The 26,467-nt window shown below is 38.5% G+C and overlaps 1 protein-coding gene across 6 annotated transcripts in view; it reads left to right on the forward strand.

The window, feature by feature from the left end:
- Positions 1-26,467, forward strand: part of PLCB1 (phospholipase C beta 1) — a 792,589-nt gene that overhangs the window by 589,585 nt on the left and 176,537 nt on the right. For all 6 annotated transcript variants that reach the window (XR_016215911.1, XM_051846235.3, XM_008256382.5 and 3 more), the window contains 8 exons: positions 475-557; positions 6,779-6,863; positions 8,128-8,305; positions 13,009-13,076; positions 15,232-15,328; positions 17,739-17,823; positions 20,141-20,265; positions 25,150-25,304. Coding sequence is in view for 5 of the 6 variants with exons in the window: in XM_051846235.3 (XP_051702195.1) it covers positions 475-557; positions 6,779-6,863; positions 8,128-8,305; positions 13,009-13,076; positions 15,232-15,328; positions 17,739-17,823; positions 20,141-20,265; positions 25,150-25,304 (876 nt within the window). In the remaining variant the exon portion in view is untranslated. The remainder of the gene's footprint in view (positions 1-474; positions 558-6,778; positions 6,864-8,127; positions 8,306-13,008; positions 13,077-15,231; positions 15,329-17,738; positions 17,824-20,140; positions 20,266-25,149; positions 25,305-26,467) is intronic.

Below are 26,467 nucleotides of genomic sequence, written 5' to 3' on the forward strand. Positions count from 1 at the left end.
TGGAGAGAGACAGGAGAGAGATCTTCATCTGTATATTCACCCCCAAAATTGCTGCAACAGCCATGACTGGGCCAGGCTGAAGCCAGGAGCCTGAAACTTGATCCAGGTCTCCTGACCTCCCACGTGGATGCAGGGGCCCAAGCACTTGGGTCATGTTTTGCTGCCTTCCCAGGCACATTAACAGGGGGCTGGATTGAAAGTGCAAACAGTGTTTCGTATGGGATGCAGGTGTTGCAGGCAATGGCTTTAACCTACTATGCCACAAAGCCAGGCCTGTCTTCATTCTTTTTTTTTTTTTTTTTTTTGGTGAATAAAAAGTCAGAAATTTTAAGGGTCACCTGCCTAGCAATTTCACATCATTTGATAAAATTCCATGAGTGAAAAAGACAAGCTTATTAATAGATTTTTTCCAAAGGGGAAAAAATGCACCTTAAACATCCTGGCGTCTTTAATATACCTGTGTTTTCCTTTCAGGAAGTGATAGAGGCAATTGCAGAGTGTGCATTTAAGACCTCACCATTTCCAATTCTCCTGTCCTTTGAGAACCACGTGGATTCGTAAGTACTCAACACATTCAGTAATGATTCTTTTGTCCAAATAAGGCATGTTTAAAAATTATTCCTCAGATTTAAGAACATGTGACATTATTGTGTTCTTCAGTCATGCTACACATGCATCTGTTTATGCTGGAACTCTTGCATTTAAGTCTCATTAACGTTAGCATTATCCACTGGACTTGTGGAATCTATTTTTATGCCATGATTTTTAAACTGAGGATCCTCCCTTTTACAACACACTGGTACATACTGTCTTATAGAGTGTGTGTATCTGATTCAGACCTGGAATACAGCAGTGCACTTTCACAAGCCTCCTTCTGTCACAAGCAAATTTATAGTCAGTTTGGGTGCCTTAAAATGCACAGTTTCCTGCCTACACCTTGTGGCAGGTGAGGGAGAAATGTATGTTCTATTCTGCCACTTTGCACTCACACAGAACTCAGCTCTCCCCTTCCCCACGGCTTTCTCTGGCTAATATTTGTGAATATTTTCCTGTTTCAAAACATCTGCATTTATTGTTGAGCTACACAAATAAAAAGTAGCTTTGACCTCATTGGTTTATATTCCTTTTATCATGAAGCACCAGAATGAGATACCTCCATATCTAACCTATGTATATTTGTGTATCACGTAGCTACTCATTTTCAAGTGCTGCAAAATGAAAGATTCTTCTCTATCTTGGGTCAAAGTTCATGGAACTAAAATGTTAGTCCATGAAATCAATATCTGATGGATATGTGCCAGGGACTGGCATTGCTCAAAAGAGCACTGGTTTGGCCTTCTCGCTCGTCTCCAGTACTACACCACATTGCTCAACTTAGAGCCGGCAGCATCTGTCCTAACTTGGCCCCAAGCACCTTTTGCATTTCTTCCTGTTGAGAGCCTTTCCACATCACTGATCCTCTTTCCCAGCCAATTTGCAACACTTGCTTCCATTTATTCATTACAGAAGAATTCACTAAGTCTTCAAAACAAATTGGTCACAATCAAATGCCTAAGTAATTAAATGTGGTACTTGTTAACAAATATTACCTTAAAGTAAGCCATTTTTAAGTTGTATTTCTAGCTTGCCCTCAGGAGATACATATTGCATTCATTGGCTCTTAGTTTTGTTTCATTATGAAACATCCATCCAATGAATGACATAATCCATTGGCACTTAGTCTTTCTAACACTTCTGAGGGTCATTTCAAGAGAAAGGAATGTATTCTGTCCTTTGCTAGTTCTCTTCCTACAAAAAGGAGCGCCTCTCAGTGGCTGGATTTATTACCTCATTTGCAGTGACAGCTCCAATTTGCAAGTCAGTTTTTTGGAGCACTTTCTTGTATCTGTCCATCTGAAATTGGGCTCTAAGAAAGCTCTAGTGCTATTCTTTAAGGCACTGTACTTTCCAGACTCTTGCTTTTTTCAAAAAAAGAAAAGCATCTAATGTAATTTTTTAAAGAAATGTTTTCATTTAAATTCAGCAAAATAAAAAACTCTGCCGCAATTTTGGATCACCATACCAGCTACCTTGAATTCTCCTTGAGTTAGCCAGAGAAAGACCAACAACCACACCAGCACAAACATGATAACAGCTGCCATTTATGGAATACATATTTAGTGTCAAGCAGTGGCCCATGTATTTTACCTGCCCAAGCACATGCAAGCTTATTATGATTATCATTTTTATGGATGATGAAACTGAGTCACAAAGAGGGTGGATAACTTGCTCAAGGCTGTGCAACTAACTAATGCATGATGGAGACAGGATGCAAACCCAGTTAATCTGGCTTCAGAACTCTTGCTTTTAGCAAACCCTGCTATTCTCTACACCCAAACAGAAGCATGATGAGCCTTCTGACATTCAATTAAGACAACTGGGGCATCTACAGGGCAGCTGCCTGCCAATGTTTACATTTATGCGACTTGTGAACTCAACCACCAGATGTTTTTTTGCAGCCGTTCACACTCATTATACAGACAGCCAGAAACATGAATGAAAACTAATTCCTTTTTGCACACAAAAGCAAAAAGCAGGAGCCTGATGCTGTAGCTCAGTGGGCTAAGCTATTGCTGCAATGCCCACATCCCATGTTGGAGTGCTGGTTCCAGTCCCACTACTCTGCTTCCCATCCAGCTTCCTGCTAATGTGTTTGGGAAAGCAGAGGAAGATGATTCAAGTACTTGGGCCCCTGCCACTTGTATAGGAGAGCAGGATGGAGTTCCTGGCTCGTGGCTTCTGCCTGGCCCAGATTTGGCTGTTACAGGCATTTAGGGGAGCGAATCATCAGGTTTTCCTCCAGTTTTTTTTTTTTTCCTTCAGAATTTAAAAGATGGCCAGATTCAGAACTTAAAATATATCTTTTAAAACCCTGATTTACTCTAATTTTGCACCTAATTATTTGTGAACTGGTACTTTTATAGAACTCTAAGTTCAATTCAAGTAAAGTAATCAGTAGCCTTCCTCTGGCCACACACAACTGTGAGGTTTTTAGAAAAGGCCCTTAATTTCCATGGATTACAGATTCCTCATCTACTGAGTAGCAGGTTGGTTTTGTTCAACTTGGAGGATCTACCCCATGAAATGGAGCTCTATTTGTTGGATCTGGTCACTTTGCCAGATTCCTAAGGTCTGTATTCTAGGCATATTTTAATATATTACAGAAATGCCTTGTGGCCCGAAGTTTACAGGTAATTGTGAATTTTTTTCCTTTCTCACTTCATCTCCCTGGAAGCTGATGTTGATGTTCTAAACACTTCAGGATTTTTTTTCCAAACTGCAAATTTAATTCCTTTGATTTTGCCAGTTCTGACCCACAGTTGAAGTTGCTTTGTTTTCCGCTGACATTTTCTGTTCAATCTGCCCTCTGCTCTAATTTAGTTGCCTGTCAGGTGGGCACATGTATTGTTGAAAACATGAATAGCCTCATTACCAAATAGCCCATTTTGCTTTTTTTTGTTGACACCTACATCTTGTTCTCTCCATCTCAGTTGATTTTGAGGCAGGTTTTAAAAGTTCAAGTTAACATATGCCTTTGTTCAATGTCAAGTTGGACATATATCTTTGCTCTTCAAAGTCTGGTCCTCAGACCAGTGGCATGTACAACACTAGACAGCTTCTTAGAAATGCAGCCAAGTTTCAGCTTCACCGTTGACTCCGTATCAGAATCTTCATTTCAGTAAAAGCCCCAGTTATTTAAATGAAATGTAAGAATTTGGCTCCAAACACTGTGGTTCATTAGAGGCCTGCATCAGAATTACCTTCAGGCTTGTTTAAAAGGCAGCTTCCCAGTGCTTTGTTCCCAAAGCTGAGAATAGGGGCACTATAGATGAGGTCCTGCAATATTAACACCTTAGGTGATTCTTTATTTTTAAATTTATTTTATTTATTTGAAAGACAGAGTGACAGAGAGAGGGGAAGAAACAAATCTTCCATCCACTGGTTCAATCCCCAAATGACCGCAACAGCTAGGGCTGGGCCATCTTGAATCCAGGATCCTGGAGCTCCATATGGGTCTCCCATATGGGTGGCAGGGGCCCAAGTACTTGGGCCATCTTCCTATGCCTTCCCAGGCACATTAGCAGGGAGCTGGACCAGAAGTGGAACAGCTTGGCTTGAATCCGGGCTTCAATATAGGATGTAGTATTGCAGGAGATAGCTTACTTAACCCCACTGCACAACAAAGCCAACTTTGATTTTTTTATTAAGATGCTTTATTTATTTGAAAGACTGAGAAACAGAGAAAGAGACAGACACAGAGATTATCTATCTGCTGGTAAACTCCTCCAGTGCCTGAAACAGCTGGGGCTGGGTCAGACTGAAGCCAGGAGCTGAGAATTTGATTCAGATCTCTTTGTAGGTGGCAGGGATCCAATACTTGAACCATCATTGAGTGATTCTGTAGTGGACTTGAGTAAGAACAATGGCTCCAGCAAAATCCTTCTTGGGACCTGATTTGGGGACTGCCCCATAGAGCATGCCTGCTTAGGGGATACCTGAGCAACTCCCTGAAGTTCTTCTGCTGAGAATGCAGTTTCCCAAGAATCCTGAAAGTGTGGCATTAGGATAAAACCCCTCTCTTTCGCTACAGAGCTCTGCTCAATGAGAATATGGGGATGTCAAGTTCCAACACTCAGGAAAACTGTCATCTACATCAGAACCTGTTGACTTATTTTAATCTGTCACAGCAGTTTGAACTTGAATGTGCATCAGCATCACCGGGGCAGGGTAGGGGGAGGGTGCGGGGGGGGGGGGGTTGTGCTCAACCTAAGCATCCTACATTAGCATCATCAGGAGGCCTTGTCTCCCTGGAGACTCTGGTTCTGAATGCGCATTTCTAACAATCTCCAGGTGATGTTCTTGCTCCCAGTTCATGGCCCAAACTTGGAGTAGTAAAGCTCCAATGTGTGCAGCAGGATCATTCTGTGACAGTGAAATCAAGAGTCTGGGCAGTTTTTCTCTTGTACAACCAAGAACATATGGGCCCAGCAGAAATGGACTTGTCTTGGCTGCAGTCATAGACCAAGAAATTATCACTGGGCCAAGAGTATCTGAAATTGAAGATGCCTAGGGTAGCTTCTGCCAAATCAGCCACTTCTCTGCTCCTAAAGGTCTCATGGACACAGTTGATAAGGGTTGGTTCTCTGATGAACAGTTGTTCTCTCTCCTAGATACTGCTCTATGGGGAATATGGCAGTTGATTCTGAGCTGCACATAAGCCATGGGGTAAAAAGCTCTTATCAATTGAGAAAAACATGATGAGAAGACACAAGGTGGTTATGCAAGGCTTTGCAAAGTCTTTGAATCCCTCCTTTGCCCTTCCTGACAGTTCCAGGAAAGCAGTAAGTTTCAGGGTTCCTAGTTGAACCCTAAATAACTCTGCATCCCTAAGACACATACTTTATATTTTTAAAAAATGGGAAGAATGCTTTTCCCTGTGGACCATTGCAGTATGATTTGAAACTATCCCCCTACCCACTCACAAACTCAGGTGTCCCCTTCCCAGAAAAACATAATATAAATCCATAATCCAGGGTTAACATTCATGAAAGAGGAAATCAAAACAAGAATCACATTTTATAATCAACATGAATTGTCAAAAAGAAGGCTTTTCATCACTGTTCCTATTCTCAGAACAGTCCTGGTTAGGATATATGTATTATCCTCGCAGCATGTAGAGAGAGCCGTTGGGAATCAGTTCAACAGCCTGTAGATCAAAATCAGAGTCCATGAAACCTGAAGGGATTGGATATCTTTTAATGATATTTAGCATTCCACAGAATGAGTGAAAAATTTATTATATTTTAAAAGGTCAAGGAAAGGAGGCATATTGCAAGAATAGGATGTTCTCTTCCATTAACTGTGTTTACAGGTTACTGGGTGCACGATTTGTCCCGTGTAGCTGGCAGCCACAGCCTCCTAACAGCAAGATCATCTTATGTTCACTTGCTCTTTCAACATTTGAAAGGTGTTGGCATCCATTAATTCACTTCTCAGCATCCCTTGTCCTTTCCAAGAACAGTTATGATCCTCCTCGTTTATAGATCCAGAGCTGTTCAGAGCCTGGAGCTCAGCTCAGTGAACCCCACAGCTCCCGGCATTTTCCCGTCAAATCAGCTTCCTGCTGCAATATTCTCAGGTTAACATCAAGCTGCCTGCTGCTTTGTCGCTTCTCAGCACTCCCTCTACAAGTGGACACGCTGTCTGCCCTTTCCTCTTCTACATTTTGAGTCTCCCTGCCTCTCTCTCCTCCTTGCCTCCCTCCCTCCTCTTTCCGCATTCACCTCCCTCCCTGCCTTCTTACATCCTTCCCTCCTCTCCTACCTCAACATGGTTCCAGTGCAACTCCCTGGCGATTTGAAAAATTTTGCCCAAGAATTTATGAAATTCAAGCCTCATGAAAGACAATTCATATCTAAGTGTCTTACAACTGACTTAGCATCAGGCAGTGAAACAAAAGGGTCTGAGTCGAACTCTGGGATGTGCAAGCATCCAGCAACAGGCAAATGGTCAATGTCCTTTCCATGTCTCTGCAGGTCAACCCTAGGAATAGCCTAGCCAGGCCAATACCTGTACCGTCTGCCTGTGTGTGTTATACAAACTCACATGAATCTGGATAGGGATTTAAAAAGATGAAAACTGATCCTGAATGGGGTTTTGAAAGAATGTCTCTTTTTTATAACCTATGACACAAGGGAAGCCTCCCTGCTTTTCTTTTCTCCTTTTCCCTCCCCCATAGCCCAAAACAGCAAGCCAAGATGGCAGAGTACTGCCGATTGATCTTTGGGGACGCGCTTCTCATGGAGCCACTGGAAAAATACCCGGTAAGCCTCTGCAGGAATACACCAGTTATTTATGGTTGGGGGTGAGGGGATACTTACTCACTTCCTTTCCATGTTTATATTTCTTGGTAAGATTAACATACTTGAAAATGAACTCTTTGACCAAGGGCATACCAGCAATGGGCCCCACTGAAGGTTTAAGACATTCATCTGTTGTCTTCCTTTTCCCAGTCTTCTTCCTCCCTTGCCGCCTGACATGACTCAGTCCAATGTGCAGAATTCCCTGCAGTTACAGTCAGCTACAGAAAACAGTCCAGGAGAACAGGGCTCTAAAAATTGCCCAGGGAACCTTGCTACTTCCAACTCTTTTGCGATCCCTGCAGGTGGCACAAAGACTTCCTTGCATGCATTTTTGGTGGGGGCAGAACTGAGACCTCTTCTTGTCATGGTAACATAGCTGCTTTGGGACAGAACCATAGCAGAAGTATCCCAAAGTAGTCTCTGCCCTTTTAGACCGTTTTACCCGGTCTCCACACATCCTTAAATCAGTTCATGCTGGTCCCAGTCCCCTAACTCATTGCAAGCACAGAATAGAGAAGTAACTTTGGAGAGCTCAATAGACGTTCTAAAAATAACCTGTCTTGTGGGTTGCACACATGCTCTCTGATACAGTATCTAATAATCCTCTCATAGGAAATTGATTTTCCCATTAGATGTGCAAGTGTGAAACACTAGAATACGGCTTGAGAATATGGAAATTTGAATCTCAGTGCTAGAAGGAAACCTGAATCCCCAAGTCCACGTTGCTGATACCAAGACATAGCTGAACGGATGTGGGTTTTTGCTGTTTTCAAGCTGCATCTGAAAAGTTGACTACAGGCCCAATTAGAAGCTACAACCTGCCTTTACCAACTCATTCCACCAGTGCCTGGCTTTCTGCCCTTAGAACTCATGCCAGGGCTTTCTTATCTGTCCTGAGTTGGATTTATGTGGTCCATCGGAAAACTCACAAAAGTTTGAATTTAGTATAGCAAATCAACCAGTACATTTCTTCGATCTTTTTCATGTAAATTTTATTGTAGAAAAATAAAAGTAATTAAATAAATCTTTGATGTCTATATTGAAAAAGAAAGCTATGAATCAGCCCCCCTGCAGACACACTTAGAACAGATTAGTGAGCAGGGTGGAGGGTAGGAAAGAGTGAATAGATACTCTTAGTCTACAAAGCTGGGCTGGCTGGGGGTTTGGTGAGGGAATCTGAAAGTAAGGAGTGGTAATTTTAAAGAACATGTCTGTCTTGTCTTAGTTGGAATCTGGAGTTCCTCTTCCAAGTCCTATGGATTTAATGTACAAAATTTTGGTGAAAAACAAGAAGAAATCACACAAGTCATCAGAAGGAAGTGGCAAAAAGAAGCTCTCGGAACAAGCATCCAACACATACAGCGACTCTTCCAGTGTGTTCGAGCCCTCGTCTCCTGGAGCCGGTGAGGGGCTGGTGGGATCTCCTACTGGTGTCCTGTGTGGATTTAAGAATTGCTGCTTGGAAATTGGCTTAGAAGGACTTTTAACACCCTCTCTCTCTCTTTTTTTTTTTTTTTAAAGAGTTTTATTTATTTATTTGACAGGTAGTTACAGAGAGAGAGAGAGAGAGAGAAAGGTCTTCTTTTTGTTGGTTCACTCCCCAAATGGCTGCAATGGCCAGACCTACCCCGATCCGAAGCCAGGAGCCAGGTGCTTCTTCCTGGTCTCTCATGCAGGTGCAGGGGCCCAAACACCTGGGCCATTTTCCACTGCCTTCCCGGGCCACAGCAGAGAGCTGGACTGGAAGAGGAGCAGCCAGGACTAGAACCCAGCACCCATATGGGATGCCAGCGCCGCAGGCAGAGGATTAACCTAGTGCGCCACGGCGCCGGCCCCAACACCCTATCTCTTAACAGTGCTGCTGAATTGGTTTTCTGTGGCTGCTACAAATGTGGTTGCTTAAAATGACAAAATGTTGTATCTTCTACATCCGTCCATCTGAGAGCCCACCAGGGCATTCCCTGGGCTAGACTGAGTTTCAGCCGGGCTGCGTGCCTCTTTGGAATCTCTGAGAAAGAATCTGTTTCCTTGCTTTTTCCAACTTCTGGAAGCCACCCACATGTTTTGGCTCATGGCCTCCTTCCTCCAGCTTCTAAACCAGAAATGTTGCATGTCAAGAACCTTATCGTGTAGTCACATTTCCCTCTGTAAGCAGCCAGGAAATGTCCTCTGCCTGTAAGTATTCACGTCATTACATTGGACCTATCCAGTTAGCCCAGCGTAAGCTACCCCTTCTCAAGGTCCTTAATCACCCCTGCTGAGTACCTATTGTCGTGCAAGGTAAACATATTTGTAGGAAGCCATTATTCTGACTGCTTCACAAACCAAATAATCTTTGAATTTGCCATGTGATTTTAGGCTTCTTAATGGGAAACATTAACTAAAGGACTGGGCACAAGACACTCACTGATTGCATTCTTTTTGATGGCCTACTGGATAGTTCTGGGCATTTCAATCTAAACATATTTTACAGAGCTTTTTAGAAATGTGAAATGGTGCAATTACTTTAATTATCTATCAAAGCCACAAAGTGATGCTTATTATCATTCCCTTTGCTTTTAAATTTAGGTTGAATTAGATTGTTGTGGCTGATGAGAAAATAATTCAAAGTGGTCACTCATTTCCTTTCGATTATTTGTAATTTAGTCTAATTTATTTTCCAAGTTCAATCAGCATCTTGGCAATCTAAAAACTGCAATGCAAAGTTCCTCTGATTGGAAGGTGATTAAGTGGCACAAACTTTAAGCTTAGTTCTAGGAAGTTCTTCAATTAAAAGTTTAGTTTACATAGGAACAGTCACTATGGGAAACTGTTGAGCAGTATCTAAGAAAGCTGGGCATGTGATCCCTAGGAATAGGTTGTGTTTAACCAACAGAAATACATATTGATGTTTAGCAGGAGACCTGTTCAAGAACTACTGAGAATATCCAAACACTGTAAACCAGCTACATACCTACGAATGGATAAGTAAGTCACCGTTATGTTCACACAAAGGAATAATATGCAGCAATGATAATGTTTACAGCTATATCTGAAAAAACAGCTGAATCATATAATGCTGAGCAAAAGAAGTCAATTATATGTCACACTATTCCATTTATCTCTATAAAGTACAAAACCCAAACACTGATCTGTACTGTTAAACACCAAGGTAATGGTTACCCGACTGGAAGTAACCAAGGAATCGTATAAAGACTAGTAATGTTTTGTTTTTGATGTGCTGGTTACTCAAACACATTCTTTTGCTGAAAATCCATTGCATTATATGTTATGACATATTTTCCGGTACACCCATCATATGTCAATTTAAAAATTTAAAATAATTTTAAATTAAAATATAAATTCTAGTGCAATTAGGGGAAAAGAAGCTTACCAAGACTCTGATGAATCTTCTATTTTTCTCTAAATTGTCATTTATTTTTCTTGTTTAGATTAACATCCTTATCAACAGACGTCATATAATTGTTTTAAAATGTGCTGTAGCTCTTGAATGTGTATTTCAAACATTTTTACACAATTCTGGTTCTTTTTTTTAAATGACTTTTGTGCTCAATGAGAATATTCTTTTTGAAATTTTCAAATGAATGTCATTAAGAGACCACCTAGTTCCTGACACAGTTCTGTCCCTTGAATGCCGGTGAGCAAACCACGTCTTCCCTTGCACGTAGGTGCTTGGTTCTTTACCATCTGCTTTTTCCGCTACCCTTTCCCTTCCTCTTATTAACAGGACACATAGCACACTAACGATTTTTGCAGGCCGTGAACATGATTGCTTAATACAGAAAGAGCAGCAATCTGTTAGTAATTTGGAAGATTTCCTAAGTCTGTTGTGCAATCATCATTTATTTCATTGGAAATTTTGTACGTTTTAATATGTAGGTAGACCTTTGGATAAAGGGCACTGCTAATTTACCATTTGATTTGTAGATGTGTGCAGTATTGGGAACTCAAGTAACTTGAAAAACATGAAATGGATCTCATTTCAAAGCCAGTTGGCTTATCATGGCCCCTGCTGGCAATTTGCCTGGTCCAAGATTCAGCTCTTTGACAATCTACTTGTCCTAAAGAACTAGGGCAATGTAAGATTTTTTTTTTTTTAAATTCAACAAGATTCACTCAGAGTCCCTCCAGAGACTTATGAGGGAATTCCATAAATATGTACAATTATTATGTATCAGTTTCTACATTGATAAATTTTTCCACGTCCTCTTAGGAAGGAAAAGCTAGATCCTTGTGCTTATAAGATTCAGAAAGGGAGGGAAAGTCTTTCTTTCCTACATAGGTCAGTGAATGACTTGCTTGAGTATTAGAAATGACTGATATATTGTGCCACATGAAGCATTTTATAAAATGTTCTACCAACAACTCTTAAATCGTTTAAGATAGCCTTTTCTCTGATTTAAAAGGTAATCAAAAATAATAAAACTTGTATCAAAAATTTGGTTGTAAAAATATTTAAGTGGCAATACCCTAAAAGAATGTCCCTCTATTATAGTAAGATACATCTTCTATCAAAAGGATAATTGAGTCACCCTATTAACTAACAAAAACATCAACATCATAAAGTGGGTTTATGTGTCTTTCTTAAATAAATAAGCCATAAATAATAACCCTTGTTGGTCTCAGAAATCTTTTCCCTGTAAAGTATTTCATGAGTATATTGCTCACTGATATTATTCAGTAATTTCTCAGCCAAATGAAAACATCTATAAGCTCTTGGACGTGGTCACTGAGTTGTTGATGAAGATTGAGTAAGGCTGCTAACTTTGAGGATGGTGAGATGGTTGGAGAGGTACTTTGCCAAGGCAAGTTGGCCATAGTTGAGCCTATGTTGCCATCTACTGAGCTGATTGTAACATTGCATTGTGTGAACTCTGAAAGATAAAAATAAATCAAATCATATGCCTTTACATTTTACTTGAAAGTATTTCTATATAGCTGATTATACTTGGTCTAACTGAAGCCCAGACACATGTGATATTATAATTTCTGTAAATGTGAATACTATTATGATTATTTAACCTAGTAGAAATGTCCACTTAAAACAATCAATTGAAATCACTTTATGTTAGCTAAATATAAAGCTGAATTGTCTCTGATTGAGTTAGATTTCCAAGCATGATGATTTTTAAGGGTTCACCCATTTTACCATTCCCTTTTAAATGTGTTGTCACCATTTTCCAAGATGTGTGCATTGTTTAGATGGTAGTGTACCCAATACAGAAGCTTACAGACAAATCACAGGAGGGGATGGTGGGCACTTTAGAGTTTCTGCATTTGTGTTGCCTTAGCTCCACAGTTCCTGCCCCCATTCATTTCTTCTTCTTTGATTTCTGTGAGATCCCCTATGTTCTTGAAAGAGGTCAATGCAAGGTCACTGACTTGTGCGCTGGCCAAGCATTTGCATTGAATAGTCAGGGCTTGAGAAAGGAAGGGAAGATTTGGAAAAGTAATAACTTATCAGTTTTAGGATCATAAAAAATTAACATCCCTGAAAGAGGATATATATATATATATATACACCAAAAATAGGAAAAATATATCCTAGGAAGGGAACTGTATAGGATTCTGTATGGTTTTTAAATCATATACAGAAAAAGTGTTAAGAAAAACATTTTTGGTAGAATTTGGAAATTTTAAATTGTATTTATTTGCAAATATAATTTAGAAAAAAAATCAGTAGCCAAAATGTTAGGGACCAAGTATTTACTCTAGCAGTTAAAGTGCCTGTGTCCCACATCAACTTCCAGCCCCAGACTCAGCTTCCCATCAATGTACATACACCCTGGAAGGCAGCAGAAGATGGCTCCGTAGCGCTTCTGCCACCTACAAGGGAGGCCCAAATTAAAATGTTTCTGGCTCCTGGCTTCAGCCCTAGCCCAGCCCAGTTCATTTGGAAAATGAACCAATAGATGGAAGATCTCTCTGTCAAATAAATAAATAATTTTAAGTATTCTTAAAAACTAAAATCTAAAGCTCGCAAGCAATAATTTTGGAGAAAAAGGGAAAAAAAAAACAACAACATTTTAGAAACTTTTTAATATGTGTTACAAGGGTTTTGAACCTGTTGATATTGATGTGATGACGTGTTATTAAAACTTGACAGGGGAAGCTGACACAGAGAGTGATGATGACGATGATGATGATGACTGTAAGAAATCTTCAATGGATGAGGTGAGTTTCTAGGGATTCTGGTCCCTTGAAATTGCACTAATTTGCCTGGACTGGTGGAGCCTTCTGAATATATCTCATGGTTACCTTCTGCCATCTAGTGGCAAAAAGAGTTAATGTGTGCTCTCCAACCACAGCTTCGATTTTTGAGGCAATTTTTGGATTTTCAATTGGTCCAAAGTCCAGGAAAGATATAGGGTTGGGGGCAAGTTCAGAAACATAACATTAATTTCATCATAAGCCTGAGCTTCATCAACTCAAAATATTAATTTCACAGGACATAGAAGAAAATCAAAAGCAAGTCCATTGGAATTTTAGTATTTCCTTTGGTGGAATCCTGGTCAGTTTATACTGGATTTGCTTTCAAATATGTTGGAGAGTCCCTGTCTCAGTGCTTATAGCTTTGAAATTTAGTTTAAAATACCAAATACCCAGATATTTGTACTTGTTCTTCCTCTTACAGTCATTTCCTTTAATGTAGTCTAAACTTTTGCTTCATTATGTTCCCCTCAAAAATTTCTACTTAATCTCCAAGAAGAAGATCTTACAACACCTGGAAAGTTATATCTGCCTGAGGGTAATTTCAATTGTATATGATTTTAGTCTGTGATTTTTGATCATTTTAGAACTGTTTTACTAATTGGGTAGTACATTTGGAAGCAGCTATTTCCCAATTGACATTTAACCTAAATATTGCTACCAGAACCTACAAAATAAAAAATGGTTCCATGAATTATTTCTCCTAAAGATGAAAAAGCATACTAGATCAGTCTACAGAGGCTTGTTTTGTGCCGGTATTGCCGTATTGATTTTCTTCTTCATTTAAAACTGTATCGGGGTGGGCATATGGTCTGTTTTTAAGATATGGCTTGAGATGCCCACATATCATATTGCCATTCCTGGGTTCGTGTCTCAGCTCTTCTCTGTGTTCCAATGTCCTGCTATTGTACAGTCTGGGAGGCAGCAGGTCTTAGCTGAAATCTTTAAAGTTGTGGCTATCCACATGGGAGACCTCAGTTGAGTTCCCTGCTCCTGGCTTTGGCCTGATTCAGCCCAGGCTGTTGTGGGAGAATTTGGCAAATCAGCAAGCAAGTGGGGGATATCTCTGTGCCTGTCTGTCTGTCTGCCTTTAACTAAAATAAACCATTTTTTGAAACTATATGAAATCATATCAAAGTGATATGTAATGGTAGTAATAGCTAAAGTGCCATGAGAATTTACTATGTCTCAGGCACTACTCAGAGCTCTTTCATACAAATTTATTTATCTAGTACCACGAAAGCCTTTTATACTCTTGGGACTGATTTGATGCTAATTGCAAAGATGAGTAAACTGGGATACAGAGCAGTTAAGTAACTGTGGAAGATTGCAGAGTTTCTAACCAGCGATCTTGGGGTTTAAAATCAGACACTAACAATTTCCAGTTCATCAAGTGGGTACGTTCACAGTTTTCCTGTGTAGTTCTTGATTCATTAACCTTAGACATCATCTATGGACCACCTGCTCTGCAAGTTGTGCTATACCTGAGTGATACTCAGTTAATATGAAGTTGAATCCTCTCATTAAAATGCAGATTCTGACTCCAGAGACCTCCAAGAGAGGGGCTGGGGTCCTGTGTTTGAGCTCTCAGGAGGTGCTGCCAGCCACCACCAAACTTCCCTCCCCACACCCCTGCCTTTTGGAAAATGAGGCACAGGCTGAGCATCCCTAATCCCCGAATCCAAAACTCAAAATGCTCCAAAATCCAAAGCCTTTGAACACTGATATGACACTACAAGTGGAAAATTCCATACCATGAAACTTTGTTTCATGCATGAAAACATTGAAAATACTCTGTAAAAATACCTCTAGGCTTGTGCAGCATTAATGAATTTTATGGTTAGACTTGGGTTCCATCCCCAAGGTTTCTCACTGGGTATATGCAAATATTCCAAAATCGAAAACATGTCTGATTCCAAACATTCCAGAAAAGGGACACTCAACCTGTCTATTTTTGCATTTTCTTTCTCCTATAATGGATTTTATATTGGTCATTATCATTCACAGAAGGAGAAAGAGAAATTTCTTCTGGTTTGAGTCACATCATCATCTTCCTGGGGAGAAAAAGTAAAAGCTAATTCTTGACTCTGGAAATGTTGTCTTTTATTCCTGATTACAGGGGACTGCGGGGAGTGAGGCCATGGCCACGGAAGAGATGTCTAATCTAGTGAACTATATTCAACCAGTCAAGTTTGAGTCATTTGAAATTTCAAAAAGTAAGTTTTCTTGGGGAAAACCCCTAATGTAGAATTTAGCGATCGTATTTTATATACAAGGTAATTTGACTAAAGAATATTATCACTGATGGAACTACCCTTGCGGAAATCTTAAATAGGCTGACTACCTTGTTTTCTTTATGCACACATATATCTTTGCAACAACACAATAGGATCCACCCACTATAGGTAAGTGACAGGGTTGGAATAAATTATCTACCCATTTTCCAGAAAGGAAGCAGAGACTGACAAACCTGATAATAAAAAATGGAACCAATTCACCTGTGTACCATTTGGTCACCATGTTTTGTAAATTTGGGAGAATAACTAATTAACTTGATATCATTTTGTGTTTTCCCTTCATCCAACCACACATCCACACTGGATGCAAAGAAAAATATCATCTCAGCTCTACATAGAGAAAAAAAAAACATTTTTCTTAAAGTGCCCTTTATATTTACATAGAAGTATAAGATGCTATTACATTTAGAGAACACCAGGACTTTGTTGCTTAAAAATATGTCCATTTATAAACTGAAATTCTGCCTCTTAAAAAGGATGGCTTTACAGAGCCATCAAAATCTAAGCTTCTGCATAACACACTAATATTATATAATTTTGTCCAGAGAGTCTCAACTTAGTGGCAATTTGGTATCTGTCTCCCTACACAAAGAACTGGACTTCCAATGTATATTTCAACATTTTGATGTTACGATTACTGATTTTTTATAGGTGGTTCAATTTGAAGCATCATATAAAGTGGTATAGTATTGTGACTTTCACTGGCTGCAAAATAAGTTTTCCTAATTTATTAGTCAAAAGCTGCCAGACACAGCCGACTGTGAGCAGGTGTATTCAAATTCATCAGAACCAGCCAGACTCACAAGCATTTGTTGTTATATCATTTCATCATTTTAAAAAGATACTGAATGTATTTTACAAAGACCTATTAACGTTAACTTAATTAACAACTGTGCTTAAAACAACTGTGCTTAAAAATAATTTGAGGAAAGTAGATTTAGAATGAACCAAAATGAGAGAAGTCAGGATTTACCTTCGAGAAAAATGGAGAAGTTGAGGAGAGGAATGAAATTTTCTAGGGATGATTAGAGAAAAATTAAAACTGAATTTTGGAAAGGATGAAGAAGGAAAAATTTCTCAAAGATGATTCATTTTTAAATCATCTGAAAGCTTTCCAAGAAATGTAGTACCCACAAAGGACCTATTTTCAGTACTACCTGTATTGAAAGACACCATCTGGGCGGGCGCCGCGGCTCACTAGGCTAATCCTCCGCCTAGCGGCGCCGGCACACCGGGTTCTAGTCCCGGTCGGGGCGCTGGATTCTGTCCCGGTTGCCCCTCTTCCAGGCCAGCTCTCTGCTGTGGCCCGGGAGTGCAGTGGAGGATGGCCCAGGTGCTTGGGCCCTGCACCCCATGGGAGACCAGGAAAAGCACCTGGCTTCTGGCTCCTGCCATCGGATCAGCGCGGTGCGCCGGCCGCGGCGGCCATTGGAGGGTGAACCAATGGCAAAGGAAGACCTTTCTCTCTGTCTCTCTCTCTCACTGTCCACTCTGCCTGTCAAAAAAAAAAAAAAAAAAAAAAAAAGAAAGACACCATCAACAAAAGTAAGTGGTTGGAATCAACACATTGGAATAAGATATTTTGAACACATATATCTAAAAAAAAAAAAGCTATGGACTTTCGATAGCCTCTATATGGGATTTGACTAACTGCTGCACAGCTGATTTTTTATTGAGAAGGGGACGGAGAAATTCACTCTCAGTCTTGCCAAACTAATTGGAGGCTTGCATTTCATTTTCACAGCCTTTCAGGTGTTCAAGAACAATGAGACCTCAGCACTTTCCTCTCTCTGGCCTCTGTTATCTAATGTGAAAATGAGGTCATCAGACCAGAAAATATCCAGGGATTTTTCTGCTTTGAAATGCCATAATCTAGTATCACAGTATTGTTTGAACCAAAAGGGTAAATACAAACTGAGAAGCTGACCTTGTGGGTGGAATGAGATAGCCAGCATCTATCACAAACATGTGGTCTCTTGTGAATCCCCAGCACTGGCCCTGAGAAACCAATCTGGATGCATCTAGAACAAAAGATGCCCACGGGATCCCTGGTGTTTTGACAAAACAGTTCAGTGACAGCACATGCATTCAAAATCCACTCATATTCCCAAATTGCACAATGAAGTCTAAATGATCCAAGTAGTAAATGTTGGAAGGAACAACTGGCGATATTCAACTTTTGTTATAGGTAAATGGTTCATAGAAAAATATTGAATATGAAAATTCAGTTCAGGATCAATTATCCTTTATTGAACATTTGCATACTTCTTTTGTAATGTTATAACTTACTGTATTTTATTTCTCACCTTCCTGTTATTATTTTACTCAGAAAGAAATAAAAGTTTTGAAATGTCTTCCTTCGTGGAAACCAAAGGACTTGAACAACTTACAAAGTCTCCAGTGGAATTTGTAGAGTATCCTTGATTTGACTACTTAACTAAATTAAATCCGTGAGTTGTTTGTTTGATAAGTAGAAAGATGCCTGAAATGGCTGGGAGTGAGAAGTAGTTTCATTTCTCATATGTAATGCTGAATGGGGTCCTTGGTCTATGGAAATGTAAACAAGCCTTGAATAAAGGCATCATAGGTGACGACTTTATCAGCTATGACACAATGCTGGCCTTGGAAGCCTAAATTTCAAGGCCACCTTCACACCATGAAGCTCTGTGTCCTTTGGAAATTTGTTTAATCCTCACATCCCTCATTTGTAAACAGAATAATTATATCAGCTTTATGATTTTCTGCTTGCATTAGGTGCAATATATATAAGGTGGTGTCTATACTTTACACATATAAGATGTAAAATATGTAAATACACATACTTTTACACACCTGGCTGGGCACCTCGCATAACTGACATGTAATATATGTCCAATTAAAAAAAGTAATGGGGCGGGGGCCGGCAGCATGGCACAGCAGGTTATGAGCTTCAGTTTGAATCCCGGCAGCTCCACTTCTGATCCAGCTCCCTGCTGATGCACCTGGGAAGTATTAGAAGATGGCTCAAGTACTTGGGCCCCTGCCACCCACATAGGAGAGCTGGATGGAGTTCCAGGTTCCTACCTTCTGCCTAGCCCAGCCCTATGTGTGTTTGTATGTGTGTGTATGTGTCTGTTTCTTCCTCTCTGTGAAATACATAAATAAATAAATAAATAAATAAATAAATGTAACTAGGAAGCTGATTACAATAATATAAATATATATTAATAGTAATGGCTTTGTTGATACTATTCACAACAAAAACTTTGTTATTATCCATGTACCCACATAAAATGAAGCATTCCCGTAAAACCTTTTTATAAAATACTATTAAATATCCCAAAGACCTCCATTTCATGAAGCCAGTCCTACATTAAAAGTTAATTTGAAAACAGTAAGAAAATTAGAAAATTTAAACTCGTAAATAAAATCATGCTATAAAAATCATTATTAGTAGTATTTATTACTGACTAATAGAGCTTTTATTATGTATGTCTTAGCTCACCCCATCCTCACAATAGTCCTATGATATAGCAATAGTTAAATCTACTTAACAGATGTGGAGACTACAGCACAAAAAAACTGAAATAACTTCTCCATCATCATCTACTAGCAAGTTCCAGAGTTAAGCTTCAACTCCATTTTGCCTAACTCGGAACTTAGCTAACTTCTGTATTTAGTAATAGGAAGTAGCCAGAGGGACTGCTGGTGTCGTGTATTGGGTTAAGCTGCCACATCCTATGTCCCAGTGCTGTTTAGAGTCCTGGCTACTCTGCTCTTCCAATCCATTTTCCTGCCAATGTGCCTGTGAAGCAGCAGATGATGGCCCACGTGCTTGAGTCCCTGGCACCCTTATGAGAGACTCAGATACAGTTGCCATCTTCTAGATTCACCCTGGCTCAGTCCCAGCTGGTGAAGCCATTTGGAGTGTAAACCAATATAAAGAAGATATCTAAATAAGTAAAACTTTAAAAGTAACAGTGCAGCGTTCTTCCGGAACAACAGGTTTCTCAGGCTTGCATTGTGGCATAACAGGCGAAGCTGCTGCCTGCAACACCAACAACCCTATGGGTGCCCATCCAAGTCCAAGATGCTCTACTTCCAATCCAGCTCTCTGCTAATGCACCTGGGAAAGCAGCAGCAGATGACCCAAGTCTTTAGGCCTCTTCACCTATGTGGGAGACCTGTAAGAAGCTCCTGGCTCCTAGCTTCATCCTGGCCCCACCCCCACCATTGCAGTCATTTGCGGGGAATGAACCAGCAAATGGGAAGATCTCTGTCTCTGCCTCTCTCTGTAACTCTCACTTTCAAATACTTAAAATAAATCTTAAAAAAAAATAAAAAAGCAGCCACAAGCTTCTTAGGATGGAAAACAAATGATGATAAGAACCAAAATATGAAACCAGGTTAGAAACTTCTCTGCTAGATTTATCTTGCTGTCAATCATGAAGAGTATCACCCTCTCCCATGACTTACAACATTCCAGCTTTCTCTTGTGCACTTAACCATTAAGTGCATCCTTAACAGACTCTTCAATGTCACATTGCCTTTGACTCAACCATTTTTGCTACTTCAACAAGGCTCTGCAGAGGCAATGCTATATTTATTCTGTGAGAGCCCATCTATTTCGCTTCTTCAGAAAGGCTTTTCATGTTTCACTCGCTACCCCCATCAGATCACGGAGGGTAGACTCTCAGCTAATCATATGAACTACCTTTATAATTGCATTCACTACTTAACATGATGGTCCAGATACAACAAAATGCAGCTAAGCAGGATATATCCAAAAGGAACGCGTGTGGATTCCTCCAATTACATGCCTCAGCTCTTCTGGAATGCCGGCTGTCAGATGGTTGCCCTTAACTTCCAAACAGTGGGTAAGTGGCCCAGTTCATACTTATACTCTTAAGGGTCCAGAAACTATTCTCCCATAATTGGTACAGGAAAAATAATCATCAGTCTTACTTGAAAAAATACATAAAAGTGAATTTCAGTGAAGCGTATATCAATGCCAAAAAAAGTGAATTTTGAAATTGAGAAATTTTCTTGAGTGATTGATAAGTAGGTTTTTATTTGTACTAGTTTTGCATTACTTTTGAAGAATAATTTTCATACTTTTTAAAGTAGTATATATTTATTATAGAAAAATGGAATGGAAAACTAGGCCAGCGCCGCGGCTCAATAGGCTAATCCTCCACCTGCGGCGCTGGCACACCAGGTTCTAGTCCTGGTCAGGGCGCCGGATTCTGTCCCAGTTGCCCCTCTTCCAGGCCAGCTCTCTGCTGTGGCCAGGGAGTGCAGTGGAGGATGGCCCAAGTGCTTGGGCCCTGCACCCCATGGGAGACCAGGAGAAGCACCTGGCTCCTGGCTTCGGATCAGCGCGGTGTGCCCGTTGAAGCGCGGCGGCCATTGGAGAGTGAACCAACAGCAAAGGAAGACCTTTCTCTCTCTCTCTCTCTCTCTCTCTCTCTTACTGTCCACTCTGCCTGTCAAAAAAAATTTTTTTAAAAATATTAAAAAAAAGAAAAATGGAAAACTAAAAATAGTATAAAGAAAAAATAAAACTGCCAGGAATGATACTACTTTAGAGATTCAATAATGGAAATTTTGGCTTTGTGATCTGAAAGTCTTTTTTTGTGTGTGTGTGTATGTTTACATGCTTTTTCACATAATTTCTTGAAAAAATATATACATTTGGCACTACACAGAAACTTGAATTTTAATAGCTGAATATTAAGCATATTTCACAGATCACTAAAAACTCACATTTTTTCACTAGATATTAGGGAATATTTTCTACTATAATGCTCTGAAAACAGTCTTGAATTATCTCCTAAAGTTCTCTTGGAGAAATTCCTAGAAATAAAATTACCATGTTAGGAGATGTGAAAGTTTTAATAAAGCATCTTTTTGCATATTGTATAAAAATTATAATAAAAATCTTAAATTTCTCCTCTATCAACAATGTATGATAGGAGGTGGTCTTTTTCATTTAATTTATTGATAAGTATTATCATTAAATAATAAGATTTTAGAGAAAAACGTGTTAACTCATTGTTTTATGTCTTTCATTATTGTTTACATCATACATTTAAAATGTCTCATAATTTTTAAATTTCTGCTTTTATGAAATGCCTATTTAGGACTGTTTTTAACTTTTCTAATCATTTATAACAGCACTTTTGTATAAAGGACATATTGGCTGTTACTCTGAGAAACAGAGAAACATTCATTTTATGAGGTCAGGTTGGGAGAGGTTTTATTTACGGCTCTTGGTCTACTTTTATGATGGCAGCCTACCCACCCCAGATTTTGATCCATCGTTACTCCTATTTCTGTCTTGGTTTCTTTTTTATTGATAATTTAACTTTTTCACCCATCCAAATTCATTTTGACATATTGTCTTGTGAGAATAATCCTTTTTCCCTAAAACTATCATCCCGCTGAACTGGAATTACAACTTAACAAAACCTTTTGTTGTTACTGTTAATTTGTATCCATTTTTTCACTTTACATCCTTTCCATTTACAAGTTTGTCTGCCCTCCTGGATGCAACCAGTCTGTTTTCATTATATTTTATAATGTGGCTTAATACTGGAAGTGGCAGATCTCCCGCATGGGTATTAATTTTCAGTTCTTTTCTTACCACTGCCTATAGAGTTTGTTTAGTTTAATTGTATTATGTTTCCCTCACTACCATTAACAATTAAATACATTTAAAAAATATTAAAGTCATATTAGGGGCCAGCATTGTAGCACAGCAAGCTAATCTGCCACCTGCAATGCCAGCATTCTGTAGGACCTTTGGTTCGAGACCTGGCTGCTCCACTTCCAATCCAGCTCTCTGAAAATGTACCTGGGAAGGTAGTAGAAGATGACCCAACTCCTTGGGTCACTACTACGCACTTGGGAGAATTGGCTTCAGCATCCAAGATGTTGAGGCCCTTTTGGGCCTATCTCTCTCTCTCTCTCTCTCTCTCCAATTAAATAGATCTTTTTAAAAAATAATCACATTAAATTTATAAATGTATCTGAAAAAAGCTGATGTCTTTAGTTTTTACTTATTATATCTATGGGTCTGGTTTGCTGCAGATTCGCTAGATCCTTGAGATGAATTGAAAGCTCATCTATTTGGTGCCTTTCCAATTTCTTGATGTAGGCACCTATTGATATAAACTTTCCTCTTAACACTGCTTTTGCTGTATCCCATAAGTTTTGGTATGTTGTGCTGTTATCCTCGTTTACTTCCAGAAAATTTTTGATTTCTCTTTTGATTTCTTCTATAACCCATTGTTCATTCAGGAGCATGTTGTTCAATCTCCATGTGTTTGCATATGTTCTAGGGATTCCTGAGTTGCTAATTTCCAACTTCATTCCTTTCTGGTCTGAGATTACATTACATTTTTAACAGATTTTTCTGGATATTGGTATCTGTATATTTTTAAAAATAATGTATTTTATAAAATGATTGTTATAAGGTCTAATAACAGTCTGTTTTGGCCAGTAGATTCTACTGGATTTTTCAGGCAGACAGATAGTAATTTAATTGCATCTAATTTATCTCCCTGCCTTATTGCTTTGGACTGACTGATCTAGAATAATGTTATACAGTAATGATGAGAGTGGGCATCTTTATCTTGACATTAATAGAAATTTCATAATTGTTATACTCTCCAGTAGGATGTTGGTTTTAACTTAGAAATGCCTGTTCTTTAACATACTAAAAAGTAGTCATTTGGCTTAGCTGACTAACATTGTTTTAAGCATTTATGTTGAATGTTACCAAGCATCTCTTGGGATGATCATATGTTCATCTTTGTTCATAAATGTGATAAATTATATTAATAGATCTCTTTGTATTTGTCCTTTTGTTTCAAGGATAAACTCTACTTATTATTTTTAGAACATGATATGCTAATATAATTAAGTTTTTGAACTTGATATTTTTCAATTATGGTAGGTCTACTTTCTTTTTTGATATTTTGTCCAACCTTGGTGTCTTAGTCTATTTCTAAGGTTTGTAGTGTCTGGAGTAGCCTGTCTGCTGGCAGGTGATTGTCAACCTGTCCTGGGAAATTTATCATTAAAGTTTGAAAGAGCATGCTATGCTGCATCAATTTCGACAGTTCTAATTGTGATAGTGGTGGGACCACTTTGTCTGGCTCTGTGTTAAATATCTTATTGGTATAATATCTTAATTTAAGTCCCATCATAAGGATGGCATCTACTTTGTTTACTATTTTATGACAATCGTTCCAGGCTATGTGCACCCAAAAAAGTAGTCCGTGTTGTTGCCAAATAACTCCTAAGGGGGACTTGAGGGTAGATATGGTTATGGCAAACAAATAATTTAATAAAATGAGAGAGAGAATTTCTTATTTTCTCTGCTCTAGAAATGACTTGTTACATTCAATTTAAAATAATTCTATCTTCACATCTTTATTCTTGACATAAATAGAAATAAATCATGACACAGGTAATCTGGATCAGCTGACAACTTCCCAGATTCCTTATAAAATACATATTTTTAACCCTAAGAATTGCAGTAAATATGAAGATTCTACTGATAGACTGAGTCTTAGGAAGATATTGATCAGTTACTCTTGTTCATTGTCAAGAATCAATGTGTAAATAACATTGGTTGTAAATAATCACAGAAATGCACTTTTTTAAAAAAAATCTCTTTTCCTATGAAATGAAGAATTATAGCATCATCTGTGAGTGGAATTGGGAACATCTATCCTCAAACACATGCCTTAGTAGAGCATAAATTAGTTTAACAAGTAGGGATTTAGCCTAAAGTTGAAGACACCTGCCTCCCATATGCAAGTAACTGGGTTCAATTCCTGGCTCCAGCTTCTGGCCCTTGCAGACCCTGGGAGACAGCAGTGATAGCTCAAGTTACTGGGTTCCTGCCTTCCATTCAGGAGACCTGGATTGAGTTCTCAACTCCCAGCTCTGGCTTCTGTTTTTCAACTTTAGCCAGTAGTCCAGTCCCCCATTGTGGGCATTTAGGGAGTGAGTCAGTAGATGAAGACCTCTCTGTTTGCCTCTCAGATAAATTAACGTTTTAAAAAGTTTGTTTCATTGGTTTAAGCTTTCTGAAGGACACTTTATCAAAATATGTGCATATATATTTGGCCCAGAAATCCCACTCCTAGGAGAAGCATTGATGGTGTTTTCAAAGTTGTCACCACAATGATGTTCCATAAAACATATGGTCATTTTACTTTTTAGTTGCTGAAGTTTTTATTTAGTAGAACCTTTAAGATTTTTACTATAATATAAATTTTTTTATTTTTAATTTTTTTTTTATTTTTTGACAGGCAGAGTGGACAGTGAGAGAGACAGAGAGAAAGGTCTTCCCTTGCCGTAAGAATGTTATCTCAAGAAAATAATAAATGTTTAAAAAAGTAAAAAATTAGAAGAAATGTAACTCAGAATGGGCTGAACACATTTATTCAAATATATCTATTCAAAGGGATTGTACCCAGCTGATAAAATTAAGCAGAAAAATATTTAATGGAATCAACATACTATATGTGAAAAATATATATGAAGTGGCACACTGGCAGTAGTTATATCTGAAATTAGGGATTACAGCTGAATTTTTTAAATCTGTGTTTCTTACACTTCAGTGAATAATTATTTCTTTTGTAAGGAGAGCAGTCACACAAATGGACTGTAATACCATCTCAATTTATAATCTTTCTTGTTCTATCATAAATTCATTTACAGTAAGATTTGTATTTTATATTCAGACCTGGCTATGCAGATAAACATGGGGATGTATGAATACAATGGGAAGAGCGGCTACAGATTAAAGCCAGAGTTCATGAGGAGACCTGACAAGCATTTTGATCCTTTTACCGAAGGCATTGTGGATGGGATAGTAGCCAACACCTTATCTGTTAAGGTATGTACACCCTAACAAAAGCTAGATCATTCTCTACTTTGCATAAATAAGTGCTTTAATCTTAAAAAAAAAAAAAGCTTAATACCTGTTGAAGATCTTAATAGTTTTTGCAGGCTGCTTGAATGAGATGTAGTTAGTAAAATGAGTTGGTGAAACTTCTCTCTTTTTATGCAGATATCCCACCATGAAATTCACATGAAAGTTAGTGACCCATATTTGAGAGATCTGGCATTTTGTACTCATGAGTTCCAAGCAAAATTAGAGAATAAAGTCCCGCTATAAGTTATTAAATATTGAACAAAGGTTTCTAGTTTTCACAGCATGGTTTTGAAATGCTATGAGAATGTTCAGAGATTTTGAAGCTTGTATTAATGATATGAAGGAGTTGTCTTATTAAATATGAGTTTGTGACCCTAAAATTAATTCCAAATGATTTTCTCCAAGCCTTAAAATTTAAGTTACAATAGGTATATTCTTTGTGAACTCAGAAAATATTATTAAGGCTATGAAATGTAAGTTTGTTTTTATAAAGAACTTTATATAGAAATTCTGTAATTATTTGGTGTGGAGCTAAAGTTCATTTATTTTTTAAATATCATTTATTTTCTACTAATATGATAGAACCTTTTGGGGGGTCATAGATGTACTTTCTGATTAACTTTAAAGCAAGGCATTTGAGAAACTATATAAAAGTATTCAGTAACATTTTCTAGCAAAGCAGCTGACCCCATTTTCATCTTAAAGTTATGTCACTTTATATCAAAGATTTAAAAATAAAATTCAATAAATTACCTCACGGTTATGTCTTTGAAATTTTTTTCAAGTCAGATTTATAAAGAGTAATTCGGGCAAAACTAGAGCTTTACAATCATGTTTATTTTAGGGAATTGTTTTCCACCAAGGATAGTTAGTTCTGTCATGTGTGATTGAGATAAACACATAAGCATTATGCATAAAGAGAATGCTGTTTTAAAATCCTTGTCAATTGTTGTAGATGCATCAAACTCATAATATTTTTACTTTGTTTGCAAGTTCATCCTGTTTTTTCCTTAATTGCTTGCATATTTTTGTCTTGGAAATTTTGTGACATTGTAACCAATTTCCTATAGGCAGGATAGTATGTTGGGTTGTAAAGGAGAAATAGTTGAGTCTCAGACATGTGT

Source organism: Oryctolagus cuniculus, chromosome 11 (genome assembly GCF_051225735.1).
Source record: "Oryctolagus cuniculus isolate XC-2025 breed Fujian yellow rabbit chromosome 11, ASM5122573v1, whole genome shotgun sequence".
Classification (NCBI taxonomy): domain Eukaryota; kingdom Metazoa; phylum Chordata; class Mammalia; order Lagomorpha; family Leporidae; genus Oryctolagus; species Oryctolagus cuniculus.